At 52.0% G+C, this 23,855-nt stretch overlaps 2 protein-coding genes across 8 annotated transcripts in view; both read left to right on the top strand.

Annotated features, from left to right (window-relative positions):
- Per2 (period circadian regulator 2) overlaps positions 1 to 17,328 on the top strand; it is a 43,168-nt gene extending 25,840 nt beyond the window's left edge. For 5 of the 6 annotated variants that reach the window (XM_029476463.1, XM_029476468.1, XM_029476465.1 and 2 more), the window contains 11 exons: positions 297 to 422; positions 935 to 1,019; positions 2,851 to 3,013; positions 3,115 to 3,221; positions 4,435 to 4,599; positions 6,052 to 6,291; positions 9,545 to 10,341; positions 11,729 to 11,915; positions 12,710 to 12,902; positions 13,786 to 13,936; positions 15,290 to 17,328. In XM_029476463.1, the coding sequence (XP_029332323.1) occupies positions 297 to 422; positions 935 to 1,019; positions 2,851 to 3,013; positions 3,115 to 3,221; positions 4,435 to 4,599; positions 6,052 to 6,291; positions 9,545 to 10,341; positions 11,729 to 11,915; positions 12,710 to 12,902; positions 13,786 to 13,936; positions 15,290 to 15,439 (2,364 nt within the window). In that variant the 3' untranslated portion in view covers positions 15,440 to 17,328. Of the gene's footprint in view, positions 1 to 296; positions 423 to 934; positions 1,020 to 2,850; positions 3,014 to 3,114; positions 3,222 to 4,434; positions 4,600 to 6,051; positions 6,292 to 9,544; positions 10,342 to 11,728; positions 11,916 to 12,709; positions 12,903 to 13,785; positions 13,937 to 15,289 lie in introns of those variants that run through there. The other variant, XM_029476476.1, reaches the window with a different exon arrangement.
- A 3,216-nt stretch (positions 17,329 to 20,544) lies between these two features.
- Hes6 (hes family bHLH transcription factor 6) lies at positions 20,545 to 22,875 on the top strand. 2 transcript variants are annotated; one of them, XM_029482283.1, is made up of 4 exons: positions 20,545 to 20,734; positions 21,349 to 21,435; positions 21,527 to 21,608; positions 21,847 to 22,875. In XM_029482283.1, exon 4 carries the CDS (start codon positions 21,906 to 21,908, stop codon positions 22,269 to 22,271), a length of 366 nt encoding a protein of 121 aa, XP_029338143.1. In that variant the 5' UTR covers positions 20,545 to 20,734; positions 21,349 to 21,435; positions 21,527 to 21,608; positions 21,847 to 21,905; the 3' UTR covers positions 22,272 to 22,875. The 2 variants fall into 2 exon arrangements, with proteins under 2 accessions (XP_029338143.1, XP_021019082.1); XM_021163423.2 differs by lacking the exon at positions 20,545 to 20,734 and adding an exon at positions 21,098 to 21,271.
- Positions 22,876 to 23,855: the final 980 nt, after the last annotated feature.

The following is a 23,855-nucleotide window of genomic DNA, read 5'->3' as shown; positions in this document are numbered from 1 at the left end:
TCACTCTGTATACCTGCCTGGCCTTGAACTCACAGAGATCCACCTGCCTCTCTGCCTCCCAAGTGCTGGGATTCAAGGCATGCGGCCCGCCTGTACCACCTAAACATGTTCGCTTTAATGGCATCTCCTTGGTGGCCGCATGCCAGGTTAGGACGCTGTGAATGAAGGCCAGACAACTCAGGGTTCAAGCTCCCCTGCAATCGTCTTCTCTGTGTAACCTTGGGCAGGCTGAGACCACTGTTTGAACTTGACGTATGGTGACCTCTTCTACACCTTTCTATGTGCTTTCCCCCCAGCCTGTCCCCCACAGCGGCTCCAGTGGCTATGGTAGCCTGGGCAGTAACGGATCCCACGAACACCTCATGAGCCAGACATCATCCAGCGACAGCAATGGCCAAGAGGAGTCTCACCGGAGGAGATCCGTACGTCCCTCTCTGTTCCTCTCCCTGAGACGTGCAAGTCCCGAGTTAGAAAGCATGATCAGAAATACCCAGGCAGTGGCTGAACCAGTGGCTCAGTTGCCTTCTCCTCTGGCTCAGTTCCCCTGGGATTTGCTTCCTATTTCCAGTTGCAGCAGCCGGCCTGTAGTTAAATATATAAAGGAAAATGGTGTAGGTGGGCAAAGCAGAAGCTTAAGGAAACAAAACCTTAGTTGGAGGGTGGTATGGACTCCTCAGCAGTTCCTTTACTGTGTCTCCCTCGGGGATCATGGGAGTTGTCGCCAGCTCCATCAGGATTTCCGAGTCTGGGTTAGAAGTAGTGAGTACGCTCTGTGGTGAGCACTCGCCCTGTGTGTGCAAGGCCCTGGACTCCGCCCCCCAGTCATTCTCTTTGTTGCTCCACCTCATGTTGGCTTCTCTGCCCTCACTGTGGGGGGCTGACAGAAGAAGGTCTCCTAGAATGAATAACGTGTTCCTTATTGTTTTTCTTCAAGGGAATTTTTAAAACCAGTGGCAAGATTCAAACCAAAAGTCACGTTTCTCATGAGTCTGGAGGACAGAAGGAAGCCTCTGTTGCAGGTAAAAAAGATGTCCTCTGCCTCTTCCTGGAGCCCTCACTCTTGGGAGCTCTCACTTTTCCTTAAGACATCTACATTTAGTCTGCTTTTTAAAAAGAAAACAAGTCGGGGCTGGAGAGATGGCTCAGTGGTTGGGAGCACTGGCTGCTCTTCCAGAGGACCCAGGTTCAATTGCCGGTTCAATACCCACATGGCAGCTCATAACTGTCTGTCATGCCAGTTTCAAGGGATCTGAAACCCTCACACAGACATACACAGAGGCAAAATACCAATGCACATAAAATGAGAGAGAGACAGAGACCAAACAAGCCTGGTGGTGGTAGCGGCTCCACCTTTGATTCCAGCACTTGGGAACCAGAAGCAGATAGATGGATCTCTGAGTTCAAAGCCAGCCTTGTCTATAGAATAAATTCCAGGACAGCCAGGGCTACACAGAGAAACCATGCTTCAAAACAGAACAACAACAAAAAGAAAACAAGACACCCCACTTTCCTCTGTTTTTGTCTCAGGACAGCAGGGGGTGGTGCTGACTTTTCTGGCTTATTGCTCTATGTAAGGACTGGGAAGGTCTCCCCCTGAGTGTGCTTAACCTCATCCTTGCTCTGCAAAGCAACAAGGGCTGCCCCTCTGTGTCCAGCCAACAAGTGCAGATCCTACTGTACAGAAGGCCCTGGTTACCTTGTGACCCACTAGAGCAAGCAATCTGTGTTTCCCTAGGACCTGCCTACTGAGTGCAGTGCGAGCTGTGGCTATGGGGATTGGGGAGTGTGTGGCTTATCTCCTCACTCCACAGAGTATACACACACACACACACACACACACACACACACACACACAGTTGCCTTGGCAGAGTGTCCAGGTACCCACAGTTCTCAAAAGCAGCCCTACCCGCAGTAGACAGTAAGGTGCTGGCTGTTGGGCATACACCAGTGAATAAAGTATCACTTGTTGCTCAAGATCCCTCAGGAGGGCGAGCATGTGGCTCTCATGGTGACCACAAGCGGCATCCACAGCCTAGTGCCTAGGCACCCATTGCTGTATGATCATTGTCACCAGAATTGTCCCTGATTGTACAGTGCTCTGAGTCTTGAGATATTTCTGCCTTAGATTCTAAGGCAGAAATTCAAGGCAAGCCCAGGTTCCACTGTTTAAAGTCAGCCTGCCTCCTGGATAACTTAGTGAGACCATATCTCAATCAGTCAATCAATCAATAAAAGAAGAAAGAAAAAGAAAAGCCAGGTATGATGGTCCCAGCACTTGAGAGGCAGAAGTCAGCAGATTTCTGTGAGTTCAAAGCCAGCCTGGTCTACATAACAAGTTCCAAGCCAGCCAGGGCTACATAGTGAGAATTTGTTTCTAAATAAACAAACATCGAATGATGCATGGGTTACAGAGGTAGTTCATGGTAGAGTACCTGAGCTGCACATGCAAGGTCCGGTATTCAGTCTAGCCTGCTCTGCCCAGGAGGATAAGACATCTGGTGTCTAACTGGCCACAAGTTCAATATTATAAGGCCCATCCTTTTCTACCCTGAGCTCTGAGTCCTGAGAATGGTCCTAACATGTGCAGTTAAGCCCAGACAGAAGCAGGCCTTGCCTTGCCTGGGTGGTAGGTTACTCTAAGCTCCCACTCCAAAGTTCCACAACTGTCCCACCAACAGGGATTCTGGATGCAGACTGTCTCTGGGGTCTCGTATCTGCACATTATGAATCCTTACTCCTGTCTTTGAGTGGAATAAAATGCTTTATAAATATATATGCAAACATTTCTTTTGACAGATAAAAGGTAGTAAATGAAAAAAATTGTGTATGTGTGTGGTTTTTTTTTTCCAGAAATGCAAAGCAGCCCCCCAGCTCAGGTGAAAGCTGTCACCACCATAGAAAGGGATAGCTCAGGGGCCAGCCTACCCAAGGCCAGCTTCCCAGAGGAGCTAGCCTGTAAGAACCAGCCTCCTTGCTCCTACCAGCAGATCAGCTGCCTGGACAGTGTCATCAGGTACACAGGACACTTCTGATCTTTCCTGCCATTGGTGACCTCGTTCCTCACACCCTCCACCCACCCACCCACCCATGTGATGCCTTCTGACCCTCGTGCAGGTACCTGGAGAGCTGCAGCGAGGCAGCCACCCTGAAAAGGAAGTGTGAGTTCCCAGCCAACATCCCATCCCGGAAGGCCACAGTCAGCCCCGGGCTGCACTCTGGAGGTATACTTTCCATTCAGAACTGTCTAACCTATGAGCCCTTCAATCTCCCAGGGTGGGGTCAGAAGCCATCTGGTAAACCCTCCGGTGTCCTTTCTTCCCCCTAAATTAATTTTTCATAGCTTTGTAGATACACCAGCAATGCTTTTAAGTGGCCAAAGTAGCTAGAAAGTTGATAAATACCCTTCTTGCCGGTCAAAGTGATATCTAGTCACCCCAGCTTTGAGAATAGGGACTTGGGAAGCCTGCCTGGTGACCAGGGGGCAGCCATGAGCTCCACTCCCTCCTGTGACTGTGCTAACCTCAGTGGTTCTGGAGCAAACACCTCATAGTCTATCTAGAGGAGCCCTTGCCTGTGAACACTAGCATGCTCTGTAGCCATTTGAAAGCTCAGCCCAGCAATCTCAGCATTTGGCTGGCAGAGGCCAGCCTGAGCTACACAATGAGACTTTCTCTCAAAAAATTACAAAAAGAAAAAGATACAAGGCTGGCAAGATGACTCAGCATGTAAGGTGGCTGCTGTGCCAGGTCGACAGCCTGAGTTTGATCCCTAGATCCGACCTGGATCCACAGAGCTGTCTTCTGGCACACAAGTCCATACACACAATAATAATGATAATAGTAAAATTTTAAAGTAGAAATAGAGTGTCTCGTTTATTAAACGAAGCACAAGATTGTGAGTGGCCGTGCAAGGAGCAGGGTGGACAGCCCAGATCACCCCCGCCAGAGGGCCCTGGTGTGACCCACAGCCATCTAGAGCAGTGGCTCTCAACCTTCCCAATGCTATGGCCTGGCCCTTAGTACAGCTCCTCAGGTTGTGCTGACCCTCAGCCATAAAGTTATTTTTGTTGCTACTTCATAACTGTAATTTTGCTACTGTTGTGGATCATAATGTAAACATCAGTGTTTTCCGATGATCTGAGGTGACGCCGAAATGTTTTTGTTCCCCCCTACACACACACACACTATACACACACACACACACACACACACACACACACACACACACACCACAAACACAGAGGTCCTGGACTCTGAGAGTGAAGTTCAAGTTGCTCCCGTCATTTCCTCTTCACCTTTTTCCTGAGGACAGAAGCATCCCTGGGGCAGGGGTGCAGCCAGCATGGCCCCATAGGTCCCTTATGTCTCTAGCTCCTTAACTGGACAGTGATATTCATCCTGCATATGTGTTTGCCTCTGTTTTTCTCTCATCAAGAGGCAGCACGGCCCTCCAAGGTGACCAGCCACACAGAGGTCAGTGCTCACCTGAGCTCCCTGACGCTGCCAGGCAAGGCCGAGAGTGTGGTGTCCCTCACCAGCCAGTGCAGCTACAGCAGCACCATCGTGCACGTGGGCGACAAAAAGCCACAGCCCGAGCTAGGTATGTACGCCACAGATCCCTGGGGAATTTCAACAGCAGCCTGAGTTTCAGGAGGCAACTTTGGAGGCTGGGGAGATGGTTTGGCGGGTAAGAGCACTTTCTACGTAAGCATGAGAACACAGGTTCACATCCCCAGCACTCACATAAAACGTGGGCCACAGTCATGAGCATGCCTGTAAGTCCAGAAATGTTGAGGGTGGAGACGAGAGGGTCTCTAGAGCTTTTTGGCCACCAGCCTAGCCCAGGTTCAGTGAGCAGCCTTGTCTCTCAAAGAAGTAAGGTGGGAAGTAACCGAACGGACACCTGGCATCCTCTTCCGGCTCACATGCACAGACAGACTCACACACACACACACACACACACACACACACAAGTGCTGTACACACAAACACACACAGACATCTGACTGAAAAGTGAGAATGCTAACTTCCACTTTGACCTTTTATGCTTATTCAAACTTATCAGAAAACTCCCAGTAAAGGTGTTTTGGGTACTGAGAACTCCGAGGTGGGATATGGCCAGTTAAGGGCCCAAGCACTACTCTCTGCTGTGCTCTGGCGCCACCTGGTGGCGGTTGTCTTCCTGAGTGTCTGTTCCATAAGGCACAGGCCCCATTTCTGCCTCGGGGAAAGAACCAGAACACATAGTAAGAAGAGTGACTGTGACTGAGTGCTCTTCGTGAGACCTTGATGCTGGGGAGATGAGTCAGTTGCTGATGTACCTGCTGAGCAAGCATGAGGACCAGTGTTCCATCCCTGGGATCTACATAAAACCCAGGAACAGTGGACTCCTATGTAATTCTAGCACTAGGGAGGCAGAGATGGGGATTTCTGGGGCTCACTGCCAGTCAACTTAACTAAGTTGGTAAGTTCTGGGTCCCATGAGAGACCATATCTCAAAAAGTAAGGTGGAGAACCAGGGAGGAGGACACTCAGTGTGGACCTACCTCTGGCCCCTACGCCGGCATGTGTACATATGCATACACATGTACTTGAGTGCATGCATGCACACATGCACGCACACACGCATGCACAGAGAATTATAAGCTTGTTTGTTAACAGAAAGAAGGAAATGATAAGAAACAATGTATCTGTAAGAGTCGATCTCCCAAGGGCTTGACCAGCTTGCCCTGACCTCTCTGCTCTGCAGACCACATATCACAGTGGCCACCATGCATGGCCCTGAGATCCGGAAGATGTACTAGTACTTTGGCCCTTTCCCTTATATATCAAAGCTGAAGGCAGCTTTGGAATGTCTTCAGGCCCAGAGTAGAAGTGGATCTTCAGGTGTCTGCCTGCTGCTTGCTGCCTGGGACTCCTTTGGGAATCAGAAGCAGGCATGGGGAATGTTGCCCCCTGTGGTGGGCATCATGAGTCAACAGGGTGTGAGTTGTCCGTACAGTAGGTTGCACTTGACAAGCACATGCTGACCAGAGCCCGCTTCTTGCTGCAGAGACGGTAGAAGATGTGGCCAGTGGGCCCGAGTCCCTTGATGGTGCGGCGGGCGGCCTCAGCCAAGAAAAGGGGCCTCTTCAGAAGCTGGGCCTCACCAAGGAAGTTCTGGCTGCACATACGCAGAGAGAGGAGCAGGGCTTCCTGCAGAGGTTCAGGGAGGTGAGCAGGCTCAGTGCTCTGCAGGCTCACTGCCAGAACTATTTCCAGGAGCGGTCCCGAGCCCAGGCGAGTGATCGAGGTGAGCGCTGACGTGAATTGAGCATGCGGGGGTTTTTTAAACACTTTGTTCTCTTTTTAAGGTGATGCTGGCCTGGCACTCACCATAATCCTCCTGCCTCAGCCTCCCTAGTGCTAGGATGGCAGGTGGGGACTGTCAGGCCTGCATCAACACTGTGCTTGGGAGACCTGTATCCGGTGCTAACGTACTGAGCTGTGCCCAAGTCAGAGGTGTTCATGTGGAGTAGCCACTGCCACATTGCTGGCCATGCAGCATGGGAACTCTTTCGAGGACACAGCCTCATGTTCCCAAGGGAACAATACCATAAATAGTCGCAGAGTGCTAGGCTAGCTTCAGCAGATCTTTGAGGCTACCCTCACCCCCAGTTAAGACCCCGGAGTAAGTTCAACCTGCAAAGAATGAGCATTGTGCCCTGAAACCTTTAGCAGGCAGCTTTGGGAATGGGGGGATGACATTCCCCTTCCTGCGGACGCACCCTCCTGGCCTGGGGCTGCCCTGTGGATCCAAACCTCAGCCAAACCCATTAGCATGAAACGTTTCTTTAGGCCCATAATCCCCAGGTGGGTTGAAGGCTTTCTGTTACAGGGGCCTCGTTCTTGAGTCTGGCCATCCATCTATCCACACACTTGCAGTGGGATCTGGCTCAGTCCACACACTCACCTGGCTCCTAAGACAAACCTCCTTTTGTATCCCAGAGGCAAGGGGCTGCACTGGCCAGAGATAGCAGTTTTTCTCCTGGCTCTGGGGCTCTGGTCCAGGGTCACAGCTAGTAGGCCCAGGAGAAACCACCAGGAGCAGCCCCACAAACACCGGAAGGAACCGAGGAAGCTGTGACCTCTTTTAGAGATCATATCTTTTCTTCTGTCTTTCTTACTTTTGAAGGCAGGGGTTGAACCATCTTCAGGGAGCATGCTGTTCTGTCTGTCTGTCTGTCTGTCTGTCTGTCTTCAGCGAGCATGCTGTTCTGCTTCTGAGCAACGTCCCCAGCCAGGGCTGCTTTTCCCAGGCTCCTTCCCAGTGTCTTCCCAACCCCCTCCCCACAAAGTCTTGCCACACGCAGGAACCTCAGTGGAAATGAAAGGACGCCCATCCATCCCGAGCAGACCCAAGTGTACATAGTTCCATTTCCCACACACCCCAGACCCAGCCGTGTGTACATTCCATGGATCACACAACCTCCCAGGAAGTCCTGACAACAGTCTATACTTAGCACTTCAACCGCTGCTCTTCCTTCTGAGGGGAAACATTTCCAGGAGGAAATGAGACAGAATGAAGAACAGGGCAGTGTGCCTGGACTGGGCTGTTTGTCTCAACCTGTAAGAAAGGTGCGAGGCCTTGACACAAGCTCACAGATGCCTCCTGCATACCTCTTGCTGAAATGGAGAGAAGAGAGGCTCCTGGGCTGCTCCACAGGAAGGCAGTGGGAATACACAAGGGAGTGTCTTCCTGGGCTATCGGGACTGTTGGTCAGCTTCCCAGCACTGTGACAAATACCTAAGAGGACCAAATTATAGGGAGAACACGTTTATTTGGACTCACAACACCGGGGGCTTCTAGGCCACAGTTGCTCAGCTCTGTCGGGGTAGAGCAGCACACCATGGCAAGAGATGGTGACTGAAGAGCTGTTCACCTCAGAGGCCAAGAAGTGAGTCCAGTATCTCAGGGCATGTCCTCAGCAGCCTGGCTTCCTCACAGCTGGGCCCCACCTTCTAAAGGTTCCACCTCCGTCCCCCAGGGGCAGCAACTGAGTCCTCAACATGGACTTTCAGGAGTGCTCTAGGTCCTAGCGGCCACCCTCGGCTCTCTTGTGGCAGGTGGAACATGTAGCCTCCCTTTAGGAAACAGTAGTAGTAGGTTAAGTGAAGCCAGCCATTCTGCCATTTGGGGTCTGCACACTAATATGTATTTTTTTCTAAATATCAGGTAATAGCAGAAAAGGGCAGGGTTTTGTGTTTTCTGTTTTATTTTGGATAAAGAATATTTTTAATTACTAGTTTCTGAGAATTCCATAAAACATATGTTTATATTCACACACACACACACACACACACACACACGCACACACACACTGCTCCCAGATCCACAACTCGCCCCTCCCCCAATCCTCTCACTGAGTCTAATTTGTGTTGCTCATGGACTTCCAGGTTTGGGACCATCTATGTGAGAGTAGTTGGCCTACTGTGGGCAGTGCCTTTATTAAAGAAAACATGCTCTGCCTCAATCCAAAACAATCAACTCTCCGTAGCTCCTCAGTTAGGGGTAGGGTCCCATGAGCCCCTTCTGCCTCCATGATAAAACGTTAGCTGGCTTGATCTTGTACAGGCAACCACAGCTGCTGTAAGTTCACGAGCAGAGTGGTCCTGGCAGACCCAGAAGATTTATTTGAGTCCAGTCCTGCCCAACCTCTGGCTCTTTAAGTCTGCCTAACCCCTCTTTGATGTTGTACCCTGAGCCTTGGGGTGAGGCTTGATGTAGATGCCCCATTTGTGGCTGAGTATTCCACTGACACTTGGCTATGAGTCTCTGTGTTAGCGGCCATGTACCGGACAACTTGTGACGAGCTGCACTAATCTGTGGGTGCAGAGATATGAATTTAGAGGGCGGCTTGCTACTGTATGTAGTTAGCAAAATAATGGTGGTAGATTTACTTCTGGGACCTGTCACCTCCCCGTCATGGATTCTTGGTCAGATCTGCAGGATCAGGCCTGCCTTTCCTCCTGTGGAAGGGGCCTTAGAGCTCATCAGAAAGTGCTGTGGTGTTCTCCCTCCTCCCCCCGCCCCATAACATTGATGCCACTCTTACACTGGGCTGTCTTGTCACAATGCTCGTTATTGGAGTTCACAGAGTTCACAGCTAGATTAGACGGTTGGTGACTTTCCCCCTCAACAGCCCTCAAAGCACCGTTTAGCATTTCAAGAGCTAGGCAGTGGGGAGAAAGTTCCCTGGTCCATGTCAACTTGATCTCTCCATGGACATAGAACTTACAGGAGAGAGGACATGGAACTTCCAGAAGAAATGTAGGACTCTGGCCTTGTAATTAAAGATGATAAAATTTGGTTTTCTAAAAAACCTCCCCCTTTCCTTCAGTTCCTCTTACTGGCCGTGGGTTGAGGAAAACTGAACCTTGTATCTAGGGCTGTGGAACTGAACCACCAGGTGCCTGGCATTCCACATCCCCTGGGAGCTGACACAGTAGGGCTCGTAGCCACTTTGCAATTTTAAATGTGTTTCTCCACATTTCGGCTGCCCCAGGACTAAGAAATACTTCTGGACTAGAGTCATCTTGGAAAAAAACTGGAAAGAACAGGAAACTGAAGTCCAAGCGCGTCAAGACTCGGGACTCTTCTGAGAGCACAGGGTCTGGAGGACCAGTGTCCCACCGGCCTCCCCTCATGGGCCTGAATGCCACAGCCTGGTCACCCTCCGACACATCCCAGTCCAGCTGCCCCTCCGCACCCTTCCCCACCGCAGTGCCAGCTTACCCCCTACCTGTGTTCCAGGCACCCGGAATAGTATCCACACCAGGGACGGTGGTGGCGCCACCTGCAGCCACCCACACCGGCTTCACCGTGCCTGTTGTGCCTATGGGCACCCAGCCTGAATTCGCAGTGCAGCCCCTGCCGTTCGCTGCCCCCTTGGCTCCTGTCATGGCCTTCATGCTGCCCAGCTACCCGTTCCCACCAGCAACCCCAAACCTGCCTCAGGCCTTTCTCCCCAGCCAGCCTCACTTTCCAGCCCACCCCACACTTGCCTCCGAAATAACTCCTGCCTCCCAGGCTGAGTTCCCTAGTCGGACCTCGACGCTCAGACAGCCGTGCGCTTGCCCAGTCACCCCTCCAGTCGGCACAGTGGCCCTGGGCAGAGCCTCCCCACCGCTCTTCCAGTCCCGAGGCAGTAGTCCCTTACAGCTTAACCTGCTTCAGCTAGAGGAGGCGCCTGAAGGCAGCACTGGAGCCGCAGGGACCCTGGGGACCACAGGGACAGCAGCTTCTGGTGTGGACTGCACATCTGGCACGTCTCGGGATCGGCAGCCAAAGGCACCTCCAACAGTAAGGCTTCTCTGCTGTGTCTCTTTCTCAGGCAGTACACATGGTAGTCAGCACACACCCACATGTCAGAGGGGCTGCTGGATCAAAGGCTTCCTGCCAGCCTCCAGGCCTGAGTTCAGCCCGCAGTGCCTTTTCTGGCATGTGCACTTCATGGTTATGAGGTCCTACCATGGGACATTATTTGGAGCTCTATGAGGAGCAAAGGAGGGTGACAAATCATGCAAATGGCAGGACCAAGAATAATGTGTGCCTTTGGGAGCATTTAGGGGCCTCACATTTCTCTTCTTTTTTTTTTTCCTGGTTTTTTTCTTTTAGTTTTTCAAGACAGGGTTTCTCTGTGGAACCTTGGCTATCTTGGAACTCACAGAGATCTGCCTGTGTCTGCCTCTCAAATGCTGGTATTAAAGGCATGCACCACCACTGCCCAGATGGGCCTCACATTTCTAATGAGTCTTAAAATTGTTTTTCCTTTTTCGTTTCTCTTTTTTCTTCTCTTCTCTTCTCTCTTCTTTTCTTTTTTAAATTTGAGACAGAGTCTTACTCTATCCCTGATTGTCCTGGAATTTGCTCTGTAGACCAGGATGTCCTTAAAATGCACGGGGACCTGTCTGCCTCAGCTCTAAGTGCAGGGATTAAAAGCATGCCCTTGTGCGGCTAGTCTACAAAGATGAATGGAACCCAGCACAGGGAAAAGGGCCAGGTTCCAGCCTGCAGTGCAGGATCCTGCCCATTGAAGTCCAGGCTCCCGGAGCTCACAAGGATGAGAGGGGACCTCCGCTTTTGGCTCAGGAGCCAGTGTGCCTGAGAGCCTTAAGGATGGTGCCAAGGGCTTTTCTCTAGTAATGGTTTCCAGAAGAACTACCTATATAGTAGCAGCAGCCCAAGTCAGCCCCATGCACTGTGTGTGTCAGTGTCCAGGGCTGAGTGCTGCCTTCACAAGGGGTCGGTGTTCCTGTTCAGAACATGGGGACATGTAAGTGGGCAGTGCTTCTCCTGGAGCCTCTCTGGCCTCTAAGACACTAGGACCCCGAGTGCTTCTTAAGCCAAGCATCCCCACTGGGGCTCAGAGTCTCAGTCATGGGTGGCTTACTGCCCTGGAGGCAGAGGAGCATCATGGCTCTTTATCCACTGGAGTCCAAGCTATCTGCTGTGACCGTCCCAAAGTCACATTTTATTGAGTGGTATTCATAGGGTACCAGCTACTCTCTCCCCATAACCACAAAATCTGCTCGCCTGACAGGTAAAGGAAAGGCATGTGCTCTGTAACTGATCTTTGCACAAAAGCCACCCTCGGCGCGCCCTTTGTTCCACCTCCCCTTACTGTATTTTGTGTGCTGGACTATCACTGTAAGCCCTATGGTCAGTGGTGTCTTTCCTGTCCCTAAAGTGCAACGAGCCCTCAGACACCCAGAACAGTGATGCCATCTCCACATCAAGTGACCTGCTCAACCTCCTTCTGGGCGAGGACCTCTGCTCAGCCACCGGCTCAGCCCTGTCTAGAAGCGGGGCGTCCGCCACCTCAGACTCTCTGGGCTCCAGCTCGCTGGGCTGCGACACATCCCAAAGTGGGGCAGGTATGTTTGTGCTGAGGACACAGCTGTATGGTAGCCAGTGTAGAAGATGCTCATGGAACATTCTATCCCTGGCCGCTCTGCCTGGATGCAGCTCCTTCTGCCCGAATCAGCAGCACAGCAGGCTCCAGTCATCAGAATCGGGGGTCCTAGCTGGTAGCTTCCAATTTCTGTGTCACTGAAGAGGTTACATTCATGCCAGCCCTTGCAGGGTTAGTCTGTGGGTTCACAGGGCATTGGGCACACATGTGCAGACACAACTAACCCCTACTGGAAGGAATCACCCACATGTGTCCTGGAGCCTCCAGGGGCAAGGCCACCCTCAAAATCCTGATGCCTTTTCTGCCCTAAAGTGAGCTTTCCTTAACCTGCTCCCAGGCCTCTCTGCCCAGGGGCAGCTGCTGGGCACAAGTCAGGCCAACAAGGCCCTCTTAGGATGACTCCTCTCTGGGTTTCTAAAGGACTTGGATTTGTTTCCAGAGTCAACAGACAGTGAAAACCTGGGACAAGGGTCAGGGCTCCAAGAAAGGCACTGCCTGAGTTCAGGTTCACCCCAGGCGAGAGTCACCTTCTCTGTGCTAGCAGGTATCCTGCATTCGAATCATTGAGATCATTAAGATTGAAGAGCAAAGGGGAAGGGGGGCCAGCACAGGCTGTTTCTACCCAAGGAACCCCACTCTCCGGAGCTGCCGTGGCTACACATTAGCACATTGTTCACTCTCTAATGTCACTCTCTAATGACAAGAGTCACTCTCTAATGTCAAGGTTATAACGATCGGCATTTCGTGTATTTGAAGGCAGTAGTGACACAAGTCACACCAGCAAATACTTTGGAAGCATTGACTCCTCAGAGAATAATCACAAAGCAAAAATGATCCCAGACGCGGAGGAAAGCGAGCAGTTCATTAAGTACGTCTTGCAGGACCCCATCTGGCTGCTGATGGCCAACACGGACGACAGCATCATGATGACATACCAGCTGCCCTCCCGGTAACTGTTACACTTCCTGGGAAGCCTGGAGGGCTGGGTAGGCGTGTCCAACACCAAGGTCATCCATGCAGGCAGGATCCCATGGAACACTGGCTAGACTTGGCAGAGGCAATGGAGAGGGGCGAGGCTTCTCCTTCATAACCCCACTGGGCCTGCAGCAGCCTGCCTACTGCCCTGAGGCAGTTAGAACCCAGGAGATCAACCTCTTGCCAGTAGCACACTCTTCTTTTGCCATACATTGGTGCAGTGTTGCCCCTTGAGCTGTGTTATATCACCCACCTTAGGGGTAAATGGGATGTGTGTCTGTCTGAGTCAAAAAAAAAAAAATCAAGGGTCAAAGTGGGTGATCAGCCCATGTCTGTGGTAACCCTGGGCCTGCCAGAGTTACTCAGAGCCCGTCAGAGTGTAGGTCAGGCGTCCCTGTGAAGCCAGTGAGGTCACTGTCTTTGCTGAACAGCCCCAGACAGGGGCTAAGAGAAAGGAAGAGCACCCTGAGGTTCCTGAAGGCAGCAGACCTCTGGTCAGTGACACGGGAGGAAAGGCTGGGGAGTCTCAGACCTCTGGTGGGAGACAGCTGTGCTCCAAGCTGGTGTTGACCCAGGAAGGAGACAGCATGGTCCCAGAGTCTAGATGGTTAAGTCTCCTAGGCTGACCACACAGTGAGAGCCAGCCCAGGGCTTCAGATAGCACCTGAAGATGCCCGGCTCCCCTAGCTAGTTTCATGAAAAACTGAAATTGTGACCTAAAGAATATTCACTAGAGAGATGCAGTTACTTTATCTCAAGGATAATCTACTACTACATTGTTGATATTGAAAAAAAAATTGATGAGTGTATTATCCCTTCGGCCTGTGACACTCACCTATACCTAACTCTTCGTGAAGGGATCTCCAGTCGGTGTTGAAGGAGGACCAGGAAAAGCTGAAGCTGCTGCAGAGGTCCCAGCCCCGGTTCACAGAGGGCCAGAGGCGAGAGCTCCGAGAGGTTCATCCATGGGTCCACACTGGGGGCCTGCCTACGGCCATTGATGTGACGGTAAGTTTGCAGGACCTTCCTTCTCACATAGAACTCCGAGATTATACCTGGGGCTAAGCATGGTAGCACACACCTGCCACCCCAACACTTGGGAGACTGAGGCAGGAGGACTGCAGGTCTGTGTCTAATCTGGCTACATAGAAGATTCTGCCACAAAACAAGAAAAGGTTCTAGGGACCTGTCTTAGTCAGGGTTTCTGTTCCTGCACAAACATCATGACCAAGAAGCAAGTTGGGGAGGAAAGGGTTTATTCGGCTTACACTTCCATACTGCTGTTCACCAAGGAAGTCAGAACTGGAACTCAAGCAGGTCAGGAAGCAGGAGCTGATGCAGAGGCCTTGGAGGGATGTTCTTTACTGGCTTGCTTCCCCTGGCTTGCTCAGCCTGCTCTCTTATAGAACCAAGACTACCAGCCCAGAGATGGTCCCACCCACAAGGGGCCTTTCCCCCTTGATCACTAATTGAGAAAATGCCTTACAGTTGGACCTCATGGAGGCCTTTCCTCAACTGAAGCTCCTTTCTCTGTGATAACTCCAGCTCTGTCAAGTTGACACAAAACTAGCCAGTACAGGACCCTTAGGGGTAATCCCTTCCAGAGGTTTAAGTGGTCGGCTTGAACAGCTTGCTGGCGTCCATGGCTTCCCTTTCCACCCTTCTGGTTTCTGTTGAGCAACGCAAACATTTCTCTGTCCACCTTGTTCTTCCTGCCATGGCTCCTGGGCCTTAAAATCCCAGAGCCATGTGTGCTCCCCAGGCCTCTGCGCCCATCTGCTGGCTCATAGGCAGCGGGGGCCCACTGCTGCAGTCCAATGGCAACACTAGCCGTATCCATGCTCTTCCCAGCTCGCAGGATGGAGGCCCACCTTTCCAAGCTGCTAACCTTAGGGTCATCCAGCATGCCTCTCCTACTCCATCTGTTCACAGATTACAGCACTCAACTTTAACAGGTAGACAGAAGCCAGTTCCCACCACCTCCAACACGGCCCCCTGAATTCCCAGTCTTAGAAGTCATACACTTCTCAAGTCTAAGCACTCTTTATGCGGAGAGAAGTGAGACTCTACCTTTTGCAGGAGGAGTGGCCTTTGCAAAGACTTTGTGGTCATCTGGCCACCCACCCTTGTCCCTCACACTCACATACCCTCTTCACCTGAGCGTGTGCCATGGAACACTTCTGATGGACGTCCCTGGAAAGGGACTCATGACCAGGAGCCAGCTTCGTGAGGCAGGGAGTGCCTCTTTGGTTAGCAACCTCCAGGTGCATGGCTAACATTCCTCCCTATCCTGCTGAGTGGGGATGACAGAGAAGAGTCCAGCTGCTTGCCTCTGACTGATGTCACCTGTTCTCTCTGAAGGGCTGTGTTTACTGCGAGAGTGAGGAGAAAGGCAACATTTGCCTGCCATATGAGGAAGACAGTCCTTCCCCGGGACTCTGTGATACCTCAGAAGCCAAAGAGGAGGAAGGTGAACAGCTGACAGGCCCCAGGGAAGAGGCCCAGACGTAACCCTGTCCCCCAGCCAGAGGTCGGCATTAGACGGTGCTCGGAAGAGGCGGAAGACCTTGTGGTTTCTAATCACATGAACCCATACCTACACTGCTCTTTTTGTTTTAGGGAAAACAAAAAACAAAAACACCATAGTTTTCTGACGGTGGAGCAAAACTGAGGGGGGGGGGTTAGGAGGAAATCTGATTTTGTATTAAAATAGAAATACGGCATTTGAGGGATGGGGTGAGATTCGTCATCGAACTTGAGGAGACTGAGGTGGTCTGTGTTGTCATGGAGGCTGACTCATGGCCCTCAGGAGTGTCTTGACCTCCATGAGACCTCTTTCCAGTGTGCCAATGTCCTCTGGCCCCTATGGATTGTTCTGAAACATAATACCAGGATGTGGCACGTAACAGGGAAGCCACATGAGGCTATCCGCCAAGGGCCCAGCTTCCTGGAACTTTCTCACAGTGTGATTGTATCTCCCAAGCAGAGAGACCATCTCTCCTGACATCCTCTCAGTGTATTCCCTTACGTGGTTTGGAGCATGGTGTAGCAGCTTTGGCTTCAGGTCCTGCCTGTGGTGGTCAACATTCCAGTCTGACATGGCTTCTGTTCATGAACAAAGTTGAAATGCCTGCTCTGGACTAGTGGAGCTCAGTGGCTTCTGCAAGCGACGCCATCAGACTAGCACCCCCACACTGTACATTTCTCTGCTGTTCTTGTATCCTTTTTAGACCATCGTGGCCAGTGTGCAGAGAGAGCTGTGGCATCATCAGCCATGTTGCGTGTCTGCATGGTGGCCTCTGCAAGCCAGGCTTTGTTGCTGTAGAGGACACCGTCATATGTTTGTTCTTTGGTTGGACTCTCTCAGACATCAGCTCCCAGCCGAAAGCAGCCACTGAGCACGGCGGGGAGAGGGCACCCACACTGCTGCCCTGAGTTCTCCAGTTTGCAGGGAGCTCAGCCTCCCACTCTATATGTATATATTCCTAGCTACTGTGGCTTCAGGTCTCTGTCACATCTGTCTGTGCTGCTGGTCCTCAGATCACTGGAACCTGTGGAGAGAAGGGGACCTCTCTGCCTAGCTCTACAAAACTTTATGCTGCATCAGACATCCAAAGATTGTTCCGACATGCTTGCTGGTGACCCCTGGTGGAAAGAGACATCAGCAGTGAGGAATCATTGGACTGAAAAATAGACAAAGTCTGGAGCAGAGGAAGCAGTTTCCTGAGTCTGAAGTGGCTACGAGGAACATGCCCTGCTGTAGTTGGTTTTCATGGGAAAGCCATCTGATGCCTGAATATTACCCCTATTTTTCATAAACACAAGAACTCTATTTTTTTTTATTAAAGCAACACCACCTTTCACAATGATCAGGTAGTAGCCATGTTTTAAAGGAAATTCAATGTTACAGACAGCTGCCTCTCTGACCAGTCTGATCCTAAGTAGATAGATGATGGTCTAAGCCTACGCTTGTTACTTAAACACAAAACTGCCAAAACCTTCTCTCTTCTCTCTTGAATGTTTACCATCAGCGTTATTTTATGATTATTTAATATATAGTCCTTGATTGTTAACTGCTAAGAAGTTGACTTCCTAGGATAATTTTGTGAATCTGTTTACAAGATGCCAAGCATCCAGCCCTGTTTTCTTTAGAATGTGTGCTTACACGGGTGTCCTGAGACGTTCTCTATTTTAAACTGAGCCTTCTTTTTAATGTAAATAAGCTCTCAGAGTTTGTGCGATGATGATTCGTGAGCCTTGCCGGACAAGAGGTTTGTTCATGCGCAAACCAAACGTACCTTCACCCAGTGCAATATATTTGTGTGACTGCTTGTGTCTTTTTATGACTTTTTTGCCTTTTAGAAAATTGTTAAATAAAGCAAGTATATTTTTATTTTCAACTGTATGCTTTGTTTGATGTGATGGTGGGGATTTAACCCAGGACCTCATGCAAATTAAGCGTGTGTTCTACCATTGACCTATACCCTAGTGCTGTATATATTTTTAACATAACATAGGCCAATAAGCCAAAAAGAATGACATTGTCAAAAATAATAAAAAAAAACCACACAAACAACAACAACAACGAAAAACCTTTTTAAGAACTTCAAAATGGTACATTAGGAAATCTCCAGTCCCAGAGGCCCGCAGCTCATTACTTCCCTTGCACTGTGGTCCTTGCTGGCCGATCTCCTGTCTGTGTATCTCTCACATGCTCAGTCTCTGGTCCATGCAAACCCTGTAGGAATTTCCCATGAAGCAGGTCTAGCCAGGCATCCCCAGATCCCTTTCTCTTGGTGTCTTTTTACATGCACACAGTTGTTTAGCAGATTCACTAGGCTGACCCTCAGCTTAGCATGACCCCCCGGCATGCACTCTCCCATTAATCCTGCCTTTGGCTGTTTGCCTGTGTGTTGGTCTCAGGCCTGATTGCAGAGAAATCAGACAAGTATCAGACAAGTACCATGCTAGAAAGGACCTATATACCATTAGGATCAGTATATAGGCATCACTGGGGACACAGGCCTCCTACCTGACCCTTCCTGATTGACAGCCTTGTGAGAGCTACTCTGAGGAGGCCTGCTTCCCCTTCCTCTCTCCAAACCAGGGTCCCAGGGAGAGCAGAGGGGCAACATGACACTGGACCTCACAGTCTGCTTCTGGGTGCTCTGACCCTGTCTTCTGACTGCAAGTACTGGTGCAGTCTGACACAAAGTTCTCCTGGCAGGTAGGACTGCTTCACCCGAGTTCCTTTGGAGGACTCTTAATTGAGCTTTACGGCCAGAAGGACTGCCCCCCTCCTTTCTCTTCAAACCAAAAGGAAATTCTTGGGGTCTCCTGGGCAGATTGCCCACAAAGCCCTTGGAAGTCTGCAGGCCTGCAGCTGCCTTTGTCCCTCTGGGGATTTACAGCCTGTTAATTTCTGCTGCTAACTAGTCACCCTGTGGCCATCATGGCCTTGCCTAGCCTCTGGGGTTCTCTGTTCCTGCCTGGGGGGGTGAGGGGTGGGGATCAAAAGGCCCTACTACTAAGGAAATCTGCATGCAGGCAAACTTTGAAGGTAGGGTATGGTTCAGGGCACAAATGGCAGGAACTAGTAGTTTAACTGAAGGAGGTGAACAGAAGGGTTTCCTGAGCTTGAGATGGGGTGGGTAGTCACAGCTGCTGGGACCAATGGAGTCTAAGCCACCTGGCTAATGGAGTCACTAAAATAAATTGAAGATGGGACCTCAAGTAACAACCCTGCCAAAAAACAACAACAACAACAAAACCACCAAAAAACCAAAAAACCCACATTTCCTGACTCATGCCTTGCCTTGCCCTATCCTTCCAAGAATGCCAATGATACTGAGCTATCCACACCCCCCTCCCCGCTCCCCCAGGGCTCGATCTTTCTTCCCCTCAGTTCTAGACAACACGCTGCACCATACCCCCAACCCACACAGTGTCAGACAAAGCTTTGCAGTCTGTGATTGATTCCCAAACCTAGGAATGGACTAAGCTTACATTTCTCCTCGTGGGTACCTTTGTTTTCCCTAGAGTTCTTGGTTTTCATTGTTTGCTTGCACAATTTGCCCTTTTTTTTTTTTTTTGATCCTTCCCCCCGCCCCCCAGCCCCCCACTTCTAACTCTCCAGTCAGGGGTTCTAGTGAGCCTTGTGTAGTACCAACAGGAGCTAGCCTTTGGCCTTGCTCATCTGGATACAGGGAGAAGTACAACACAGTGTTTAAACTAGGGAGCATACACACACACACACACACACACACACACTATCAAAGGTTATTTTTGTCTACCTCAAAGTAGTGGAAATTTAAAAGTAATCGTTTTGTAATTTCATTTACTGGAAGCTGATTGCTAAACAGTAAAGTCACAAACCAGCTATGACTGGCTTCACTGCGTTCATTCCCACCCCCACCTAGGAGTCTTAGCAGTAAAAGTGGAGGACCCTCAGCAGCCCCTGGAGGGCAGTGGCAAAGAGCCAAACTTTAGCATGTTGGGAATATTCAGAATATTCCTAGTAATAAGCTGGGGGAAATGCCTGGGACCAGCACGCAAAGCAACAATTCAGAGGCAAAGGTGAGAGGGCAGGAGTGGGTCACACCAGAAAGGTGACTGACTCTGGAGACCATCAAACTTCAAACTTCTCACCCAATTCATCCTACCTGAAGCCTTTGGAGGTTCGTCTGTGGAACCACAAGGAGTCTGCCAGACACATCTTTAGGAGGGTAAGGGGTTTTCCTGCCCAACAGTCTCTGCCTGTACTTTCCCTTCCTCAAAGGTCTTCCAGCCAGGCTGACTGAAGCACCAGTTACCAAGACCTCAATGGTGCCCAGGCAGACAGCCACTGAAGTGCTTAGTGGTGTCCAGGCCTAAGGATGGAGTATGTAAAGGCTGATTAGGAGCTGGCTCCTTGTCCTGGCTCTAAAGCAGCAGCCGAAATCCAAGAACGCTGGAGCAGAGCCAGGGGTTCCGAGGGGGCGCGCGATACACACACACACAGACACACACACACACACACCTCCCGCGGCGAGGCAGGGCCGGCAGATGGACCGCCGACGACGCGGGGCTTGGGCGTCTGGCTGACACAGGCGTGCCTGTTGCAGCCTGCAGGACAAAGCCAGCTAGACAAAGGCGCGGCCAACACCTGTCGCTCCTGGCCGGGCTGCCGCTTTTCTCTGCCGAAGCGGCTGCAGCTGCCAACTGTCACGGGCATCAAGTTACTGGGGCCAGACAGCAGCCTCGGCCTGCAGGAACCAAGAATAGAAGGGGGAGGAGCTGAGAGGGACTGGGGGTAGTGGGGATGGGGGACTCTAAGGGGACTCGCGGGGAAGGGAGGTGAGCGTGGAGAGGGATTGGGGGACAGGGATGTGTGAGACCACCGCAAAGGGGATGCGGAGGAACTAGAGGGAAATGAGAGGCGCTTAGGCGGGTACGGGGTGATGAACAAGGAAGGAGAAGCTTGACTGGGGGCAGTTGGGGTGGGGCTAAAATAGACAAGGTAGTGGTTGGGTAAGTGACTTAGAGCACAGAGAAATAGAGGTTCAGTAAGAACGACCGCGGACCTTGGAGTAAGAAGGTTATAGGTGTCTTAATGGGTCCAAAAAGACACACAAGGGTCCTGCTCTTGCTGCTAAATTGGCTCGTACTTTCCCCGGACTTTGCACTCTCGCCACCGGTGACCCGAAGCCCCTTCCAGGTCCCGAGGTCATGGACTTGACTTTGGCACTGCCCTGTCTGAAGTCAGCTCTGGGACTGGAGCGCTATTCTCGAGAGCACTTTTGATGAACCAAGGGAAGCAAATGCCCTGTAAGGATGGATGGGTGAAGGGGTGGGTGGAAGGGAGGAATGGATAGATATACGGACCGAAGAATGTATAGCTAAGCCCGGGCTTACAGGCAGGCAGGTCTGGCCTCATAACTCAGCGGAGGGAAGTACAAGCACATCAACAAGAGAGAAGCCGGAGGTCACTGCCCAGGAGTCCAGCCCGGCCTTAGTGGCAGGAGGTCCGGCTGTGGGCTCCGCCCCGCCAGCTGCCAGAGACCCGCGGGGCCTGACAAAGCGCGCCGCTCTCATTGGCTGCAGGCTGCCTCACGGCTGGCCTCTCCGGCCACGCACAGCCAATCGGTGCATTGACATGTAAATAAGTTGCTATAAAAAGGGCGGGGTCCCGCGGGCCGGAAGACTCGGGAGAGCTAGTGGGGCCTCCGGGCTACGACCCGCCTCGCTGAGTGGTTTGCACTAGGGCGCCGGGCTCCGTAGACCATGGCTCCGTCCCAGGCGCCCAGCCGGGACCGTGCAGGCCAGGAGGATGAGGACCGCTGGGAAGCACGGGGGGACCGCAAGGTGCGGACAGGGGCTGCGGGTGGATGGGCTTCGGGGAGGCTGCGCGGGCCAGGGGGCTCAGTAGCCGCTTCCCACAGGCCCGGAAGCCCCTGGTGGAGAAGAAGCGACGCGCGCGGATCAACGAGAGTCTTCAGGAGCTGCGGCTGCTGCTGGCCGGCACCGAGGTGCGACGGGAAAGGTGCGGAGGGTGGGGGGCGGCTTCAGGGTGCACCCCGGAGCGCACGGCCCGACTCAACTCCCTTCCCCTCTGCGCAGGTGCAGGCCAAGCTAGAGAACGCCGAGGTTCTGGAGCTGACCGTGAGGCGCGTGCAGGGCGCGCTGCGAGGCCGGGCGCGCGGTGAGTGGCTGCGGGGATCGAGGGCGGGGGCGCTGACCGGGCACGCCTGCCACCCAACAGCGGGACACGTCGGCTCCCGGAGCCCCGGTCCTATCCATGGCGAGGGCTCCCCCCAGAACGGGACACGCTACTGTGTCTCCTGGGTGAGCCCCGAACCCGCGGAGCGGATCGTCCGAGCCACGATAGTCACTGCTCACGGTGCGGGACGCTGCTCTCTTCTTCCCACCCTCCTGCACAGAGCGGGAGCAGCTGCAGGCTGAAGCAAGCGAGCGCTTCGCTGCTGGCTACATCCAGTGCATGCATGAGGTGCACACGTTCGTGTCCACGTGCCAAGCCATCGATGCCACTGTCTCAGCTGAACTCCTGAACCACCTGCTAGAATCCATGCCGCTGCGCGAGGGTAGCAGCTTTCGGGATCTGCTGGGGGACTCCCTAGCTGGGCTGCCTGGAGGCTCTGGGAGGAGCAGCTGGCCTCCAGGAGGGTCCCCAGAGTCCCCATTGTCCAGTCCCCCAAATCCCGGGGACGACCTGTGTTCTGACCTAGAGGAGATCCCGGAGGCTGAACTAAACCGGGTACCTGCTGAGGGGCCGGATTTGGTGTCTACATCCTTAGGCAGCCTGACTGCAGCTCGCCGGGCCCAGAATGTGTGGAGGCCTTGGTGACCAACACTTACCAGGGACCTGTGAATGGTGACTGCCATCCTTAAGTTTGCTTCCTCCCTGGGTATCAGATGAGGTGGAGACAGCCCAGGATGCCCCCCAGGTATGCCCTCCCCACTCTCCAACGGATGACTTGAATGGCAACCCTGATGGCCAGCCCCTGCAGGTCCCTAGCACTATTTTTTTTTTTTTGAGGGAATCAATTTCGTGGACCCTAGAGCTCTGGATGGTGGCTGGGGGGACCGGGGTGTGCACTAAAGAAAGATGGGAGACTCTTGGAGAGCTGCCAGGGCTCCCTCATGTTCACCTCTTTCTGCCTTTTGGGCATTCTGAGGATCTAGGGCAGAAGTGACCAATCTTGAGACTGAGTATTAGGGTCCTGGGCAGGGACACACAGGCCACAGCAATCCTGACCTGAATAGAAGTTCAGATTTGCTACTTTGGCTATGAGACCAGGGCGGGCGGGCATATTCTGCAGTCACTGATGCTGCTCCCCGTTTGTAACACAGTTGCGCGCACGCGTGCGTGAGTTTGGTTACCATCCCATCGATGCTTCAACCGGATTAAATAAAGAACTTTGGAGTTACTTGCTCCTGGTGTACTGTCATTGATGTGTCCGATGTGTGAATGTTCAACTGCATCCAACACTGGTGTATACCTTTTTGAAGGGCCCACCCTTTGTTAGCAAATTGTATTCGTTTGGTGCTGATAGAGATGTCCTCACTACTGGCCAGGTCCTCTGTGCTCCCCCACTTTCCTAGGAGTATGTGTCCTTGAGGATTCCACTAGCATCAGGCTTGTCTCCAGGGTAACTAAGCCGTAGGGAGAAGCTCTGTCCTTGTACTGTTCTCTCCTGAGCTCCCAGGACTAACGCTGGTGGCTAGTTGCTAGTTCTTTGCCTTGGGCCCAGGCAAATTGGGCCTGAGGTTAGGTTAGACTCTGGAAGTCAGAATCCTCAGGAAGGAAGAAGTGGATAGGATGGGTATGTAGTATGCCTACAGATAATCAGTTGGCAGCAATCACTGGCACCATTAGAGAGCCTCCTTCCCTCCAGGACCCCAATGCACATGGTTTTCACTAGGCTGCAAGCAGGCTTTAGGATTGTCATCTTAGGTTATGTGCCTTTAAGAGCATCTTTCTCAAAAGCTTCAGTGTTTTAGGATTTTGGGGTTCATCTCTATGCCAGGTTAGAAATCCATGCAACTTAATCTTAGCATTGGGGCTGAGCTGTGGGCATCTGGGGGAATGGAAATGTTATTCCTGGGATTATTTTCTTTACCTCAAACTAGTGTAGAGTTCCAGGGGGACATAGATAATGGGCCCTCTTGCGTGGCTTCTATCATTATCGAGAGGACAAAGCACTGATGTCACTGTTGAAGGCATTGAAGGAGCACCTCGCTCTGATCTCAGCACTTGCATCTTTCCACAGGCCCCTGGACAAAGGGGAGGCCTTACTCCTTCTGCAAGGAGACCTGGAATAAATGTGCCAATGGGCCCAGGACCCACTCAAGGTCAGAAGCCACTGACAGAGCTCCAGCCCTGTGCTCTTCCAACCCAGAGCCAACCTCTTTGTGATCCTTAGCCCAC

Source organism: Mus caroli, chromosome 1, assembly GCF_900094665.2.
Source record: "Mus caroli chromosome 1, CAROLI_EIJ_v1.1, whole genome shotgun sequence".
Classification (NCBI taxonomy): domain Eukaryota; kingdom Metazoa; phylum Chordata; class Mammalia; order Rodentia; family Muridae; genus Mus; species Mus caroli.
The sequence above is the reverse complement of the archived record's forward strand: the minus strand, read 5'-3'. Positions and strand labels throughout refer to the sequence as shown.

Coding starts and splice junctions, on each gene's coding strand:
- Hes6 (XM_021163423.2), top strand. CDS start 21,191: ATGGCTCCGTCCCAGGCGCCCAGCCGGGACCGTGCAGGCCAGGAGGAT. Junction 21,272..21,348: donor AAGCACGGGGGGACCGCAAG/GTGCGGACAGGG, acceptor CGCTTCCCACAG/GCCCGGAAGCCCCTGGTGGA. Junction 21,436..21,526: donor TGCTGCTGGCCGGCACCGAG/GTGCGACGGGAA, acceptor CCCTCTGCGCAG/GTGCAGGCCAAGCTAGAGAA.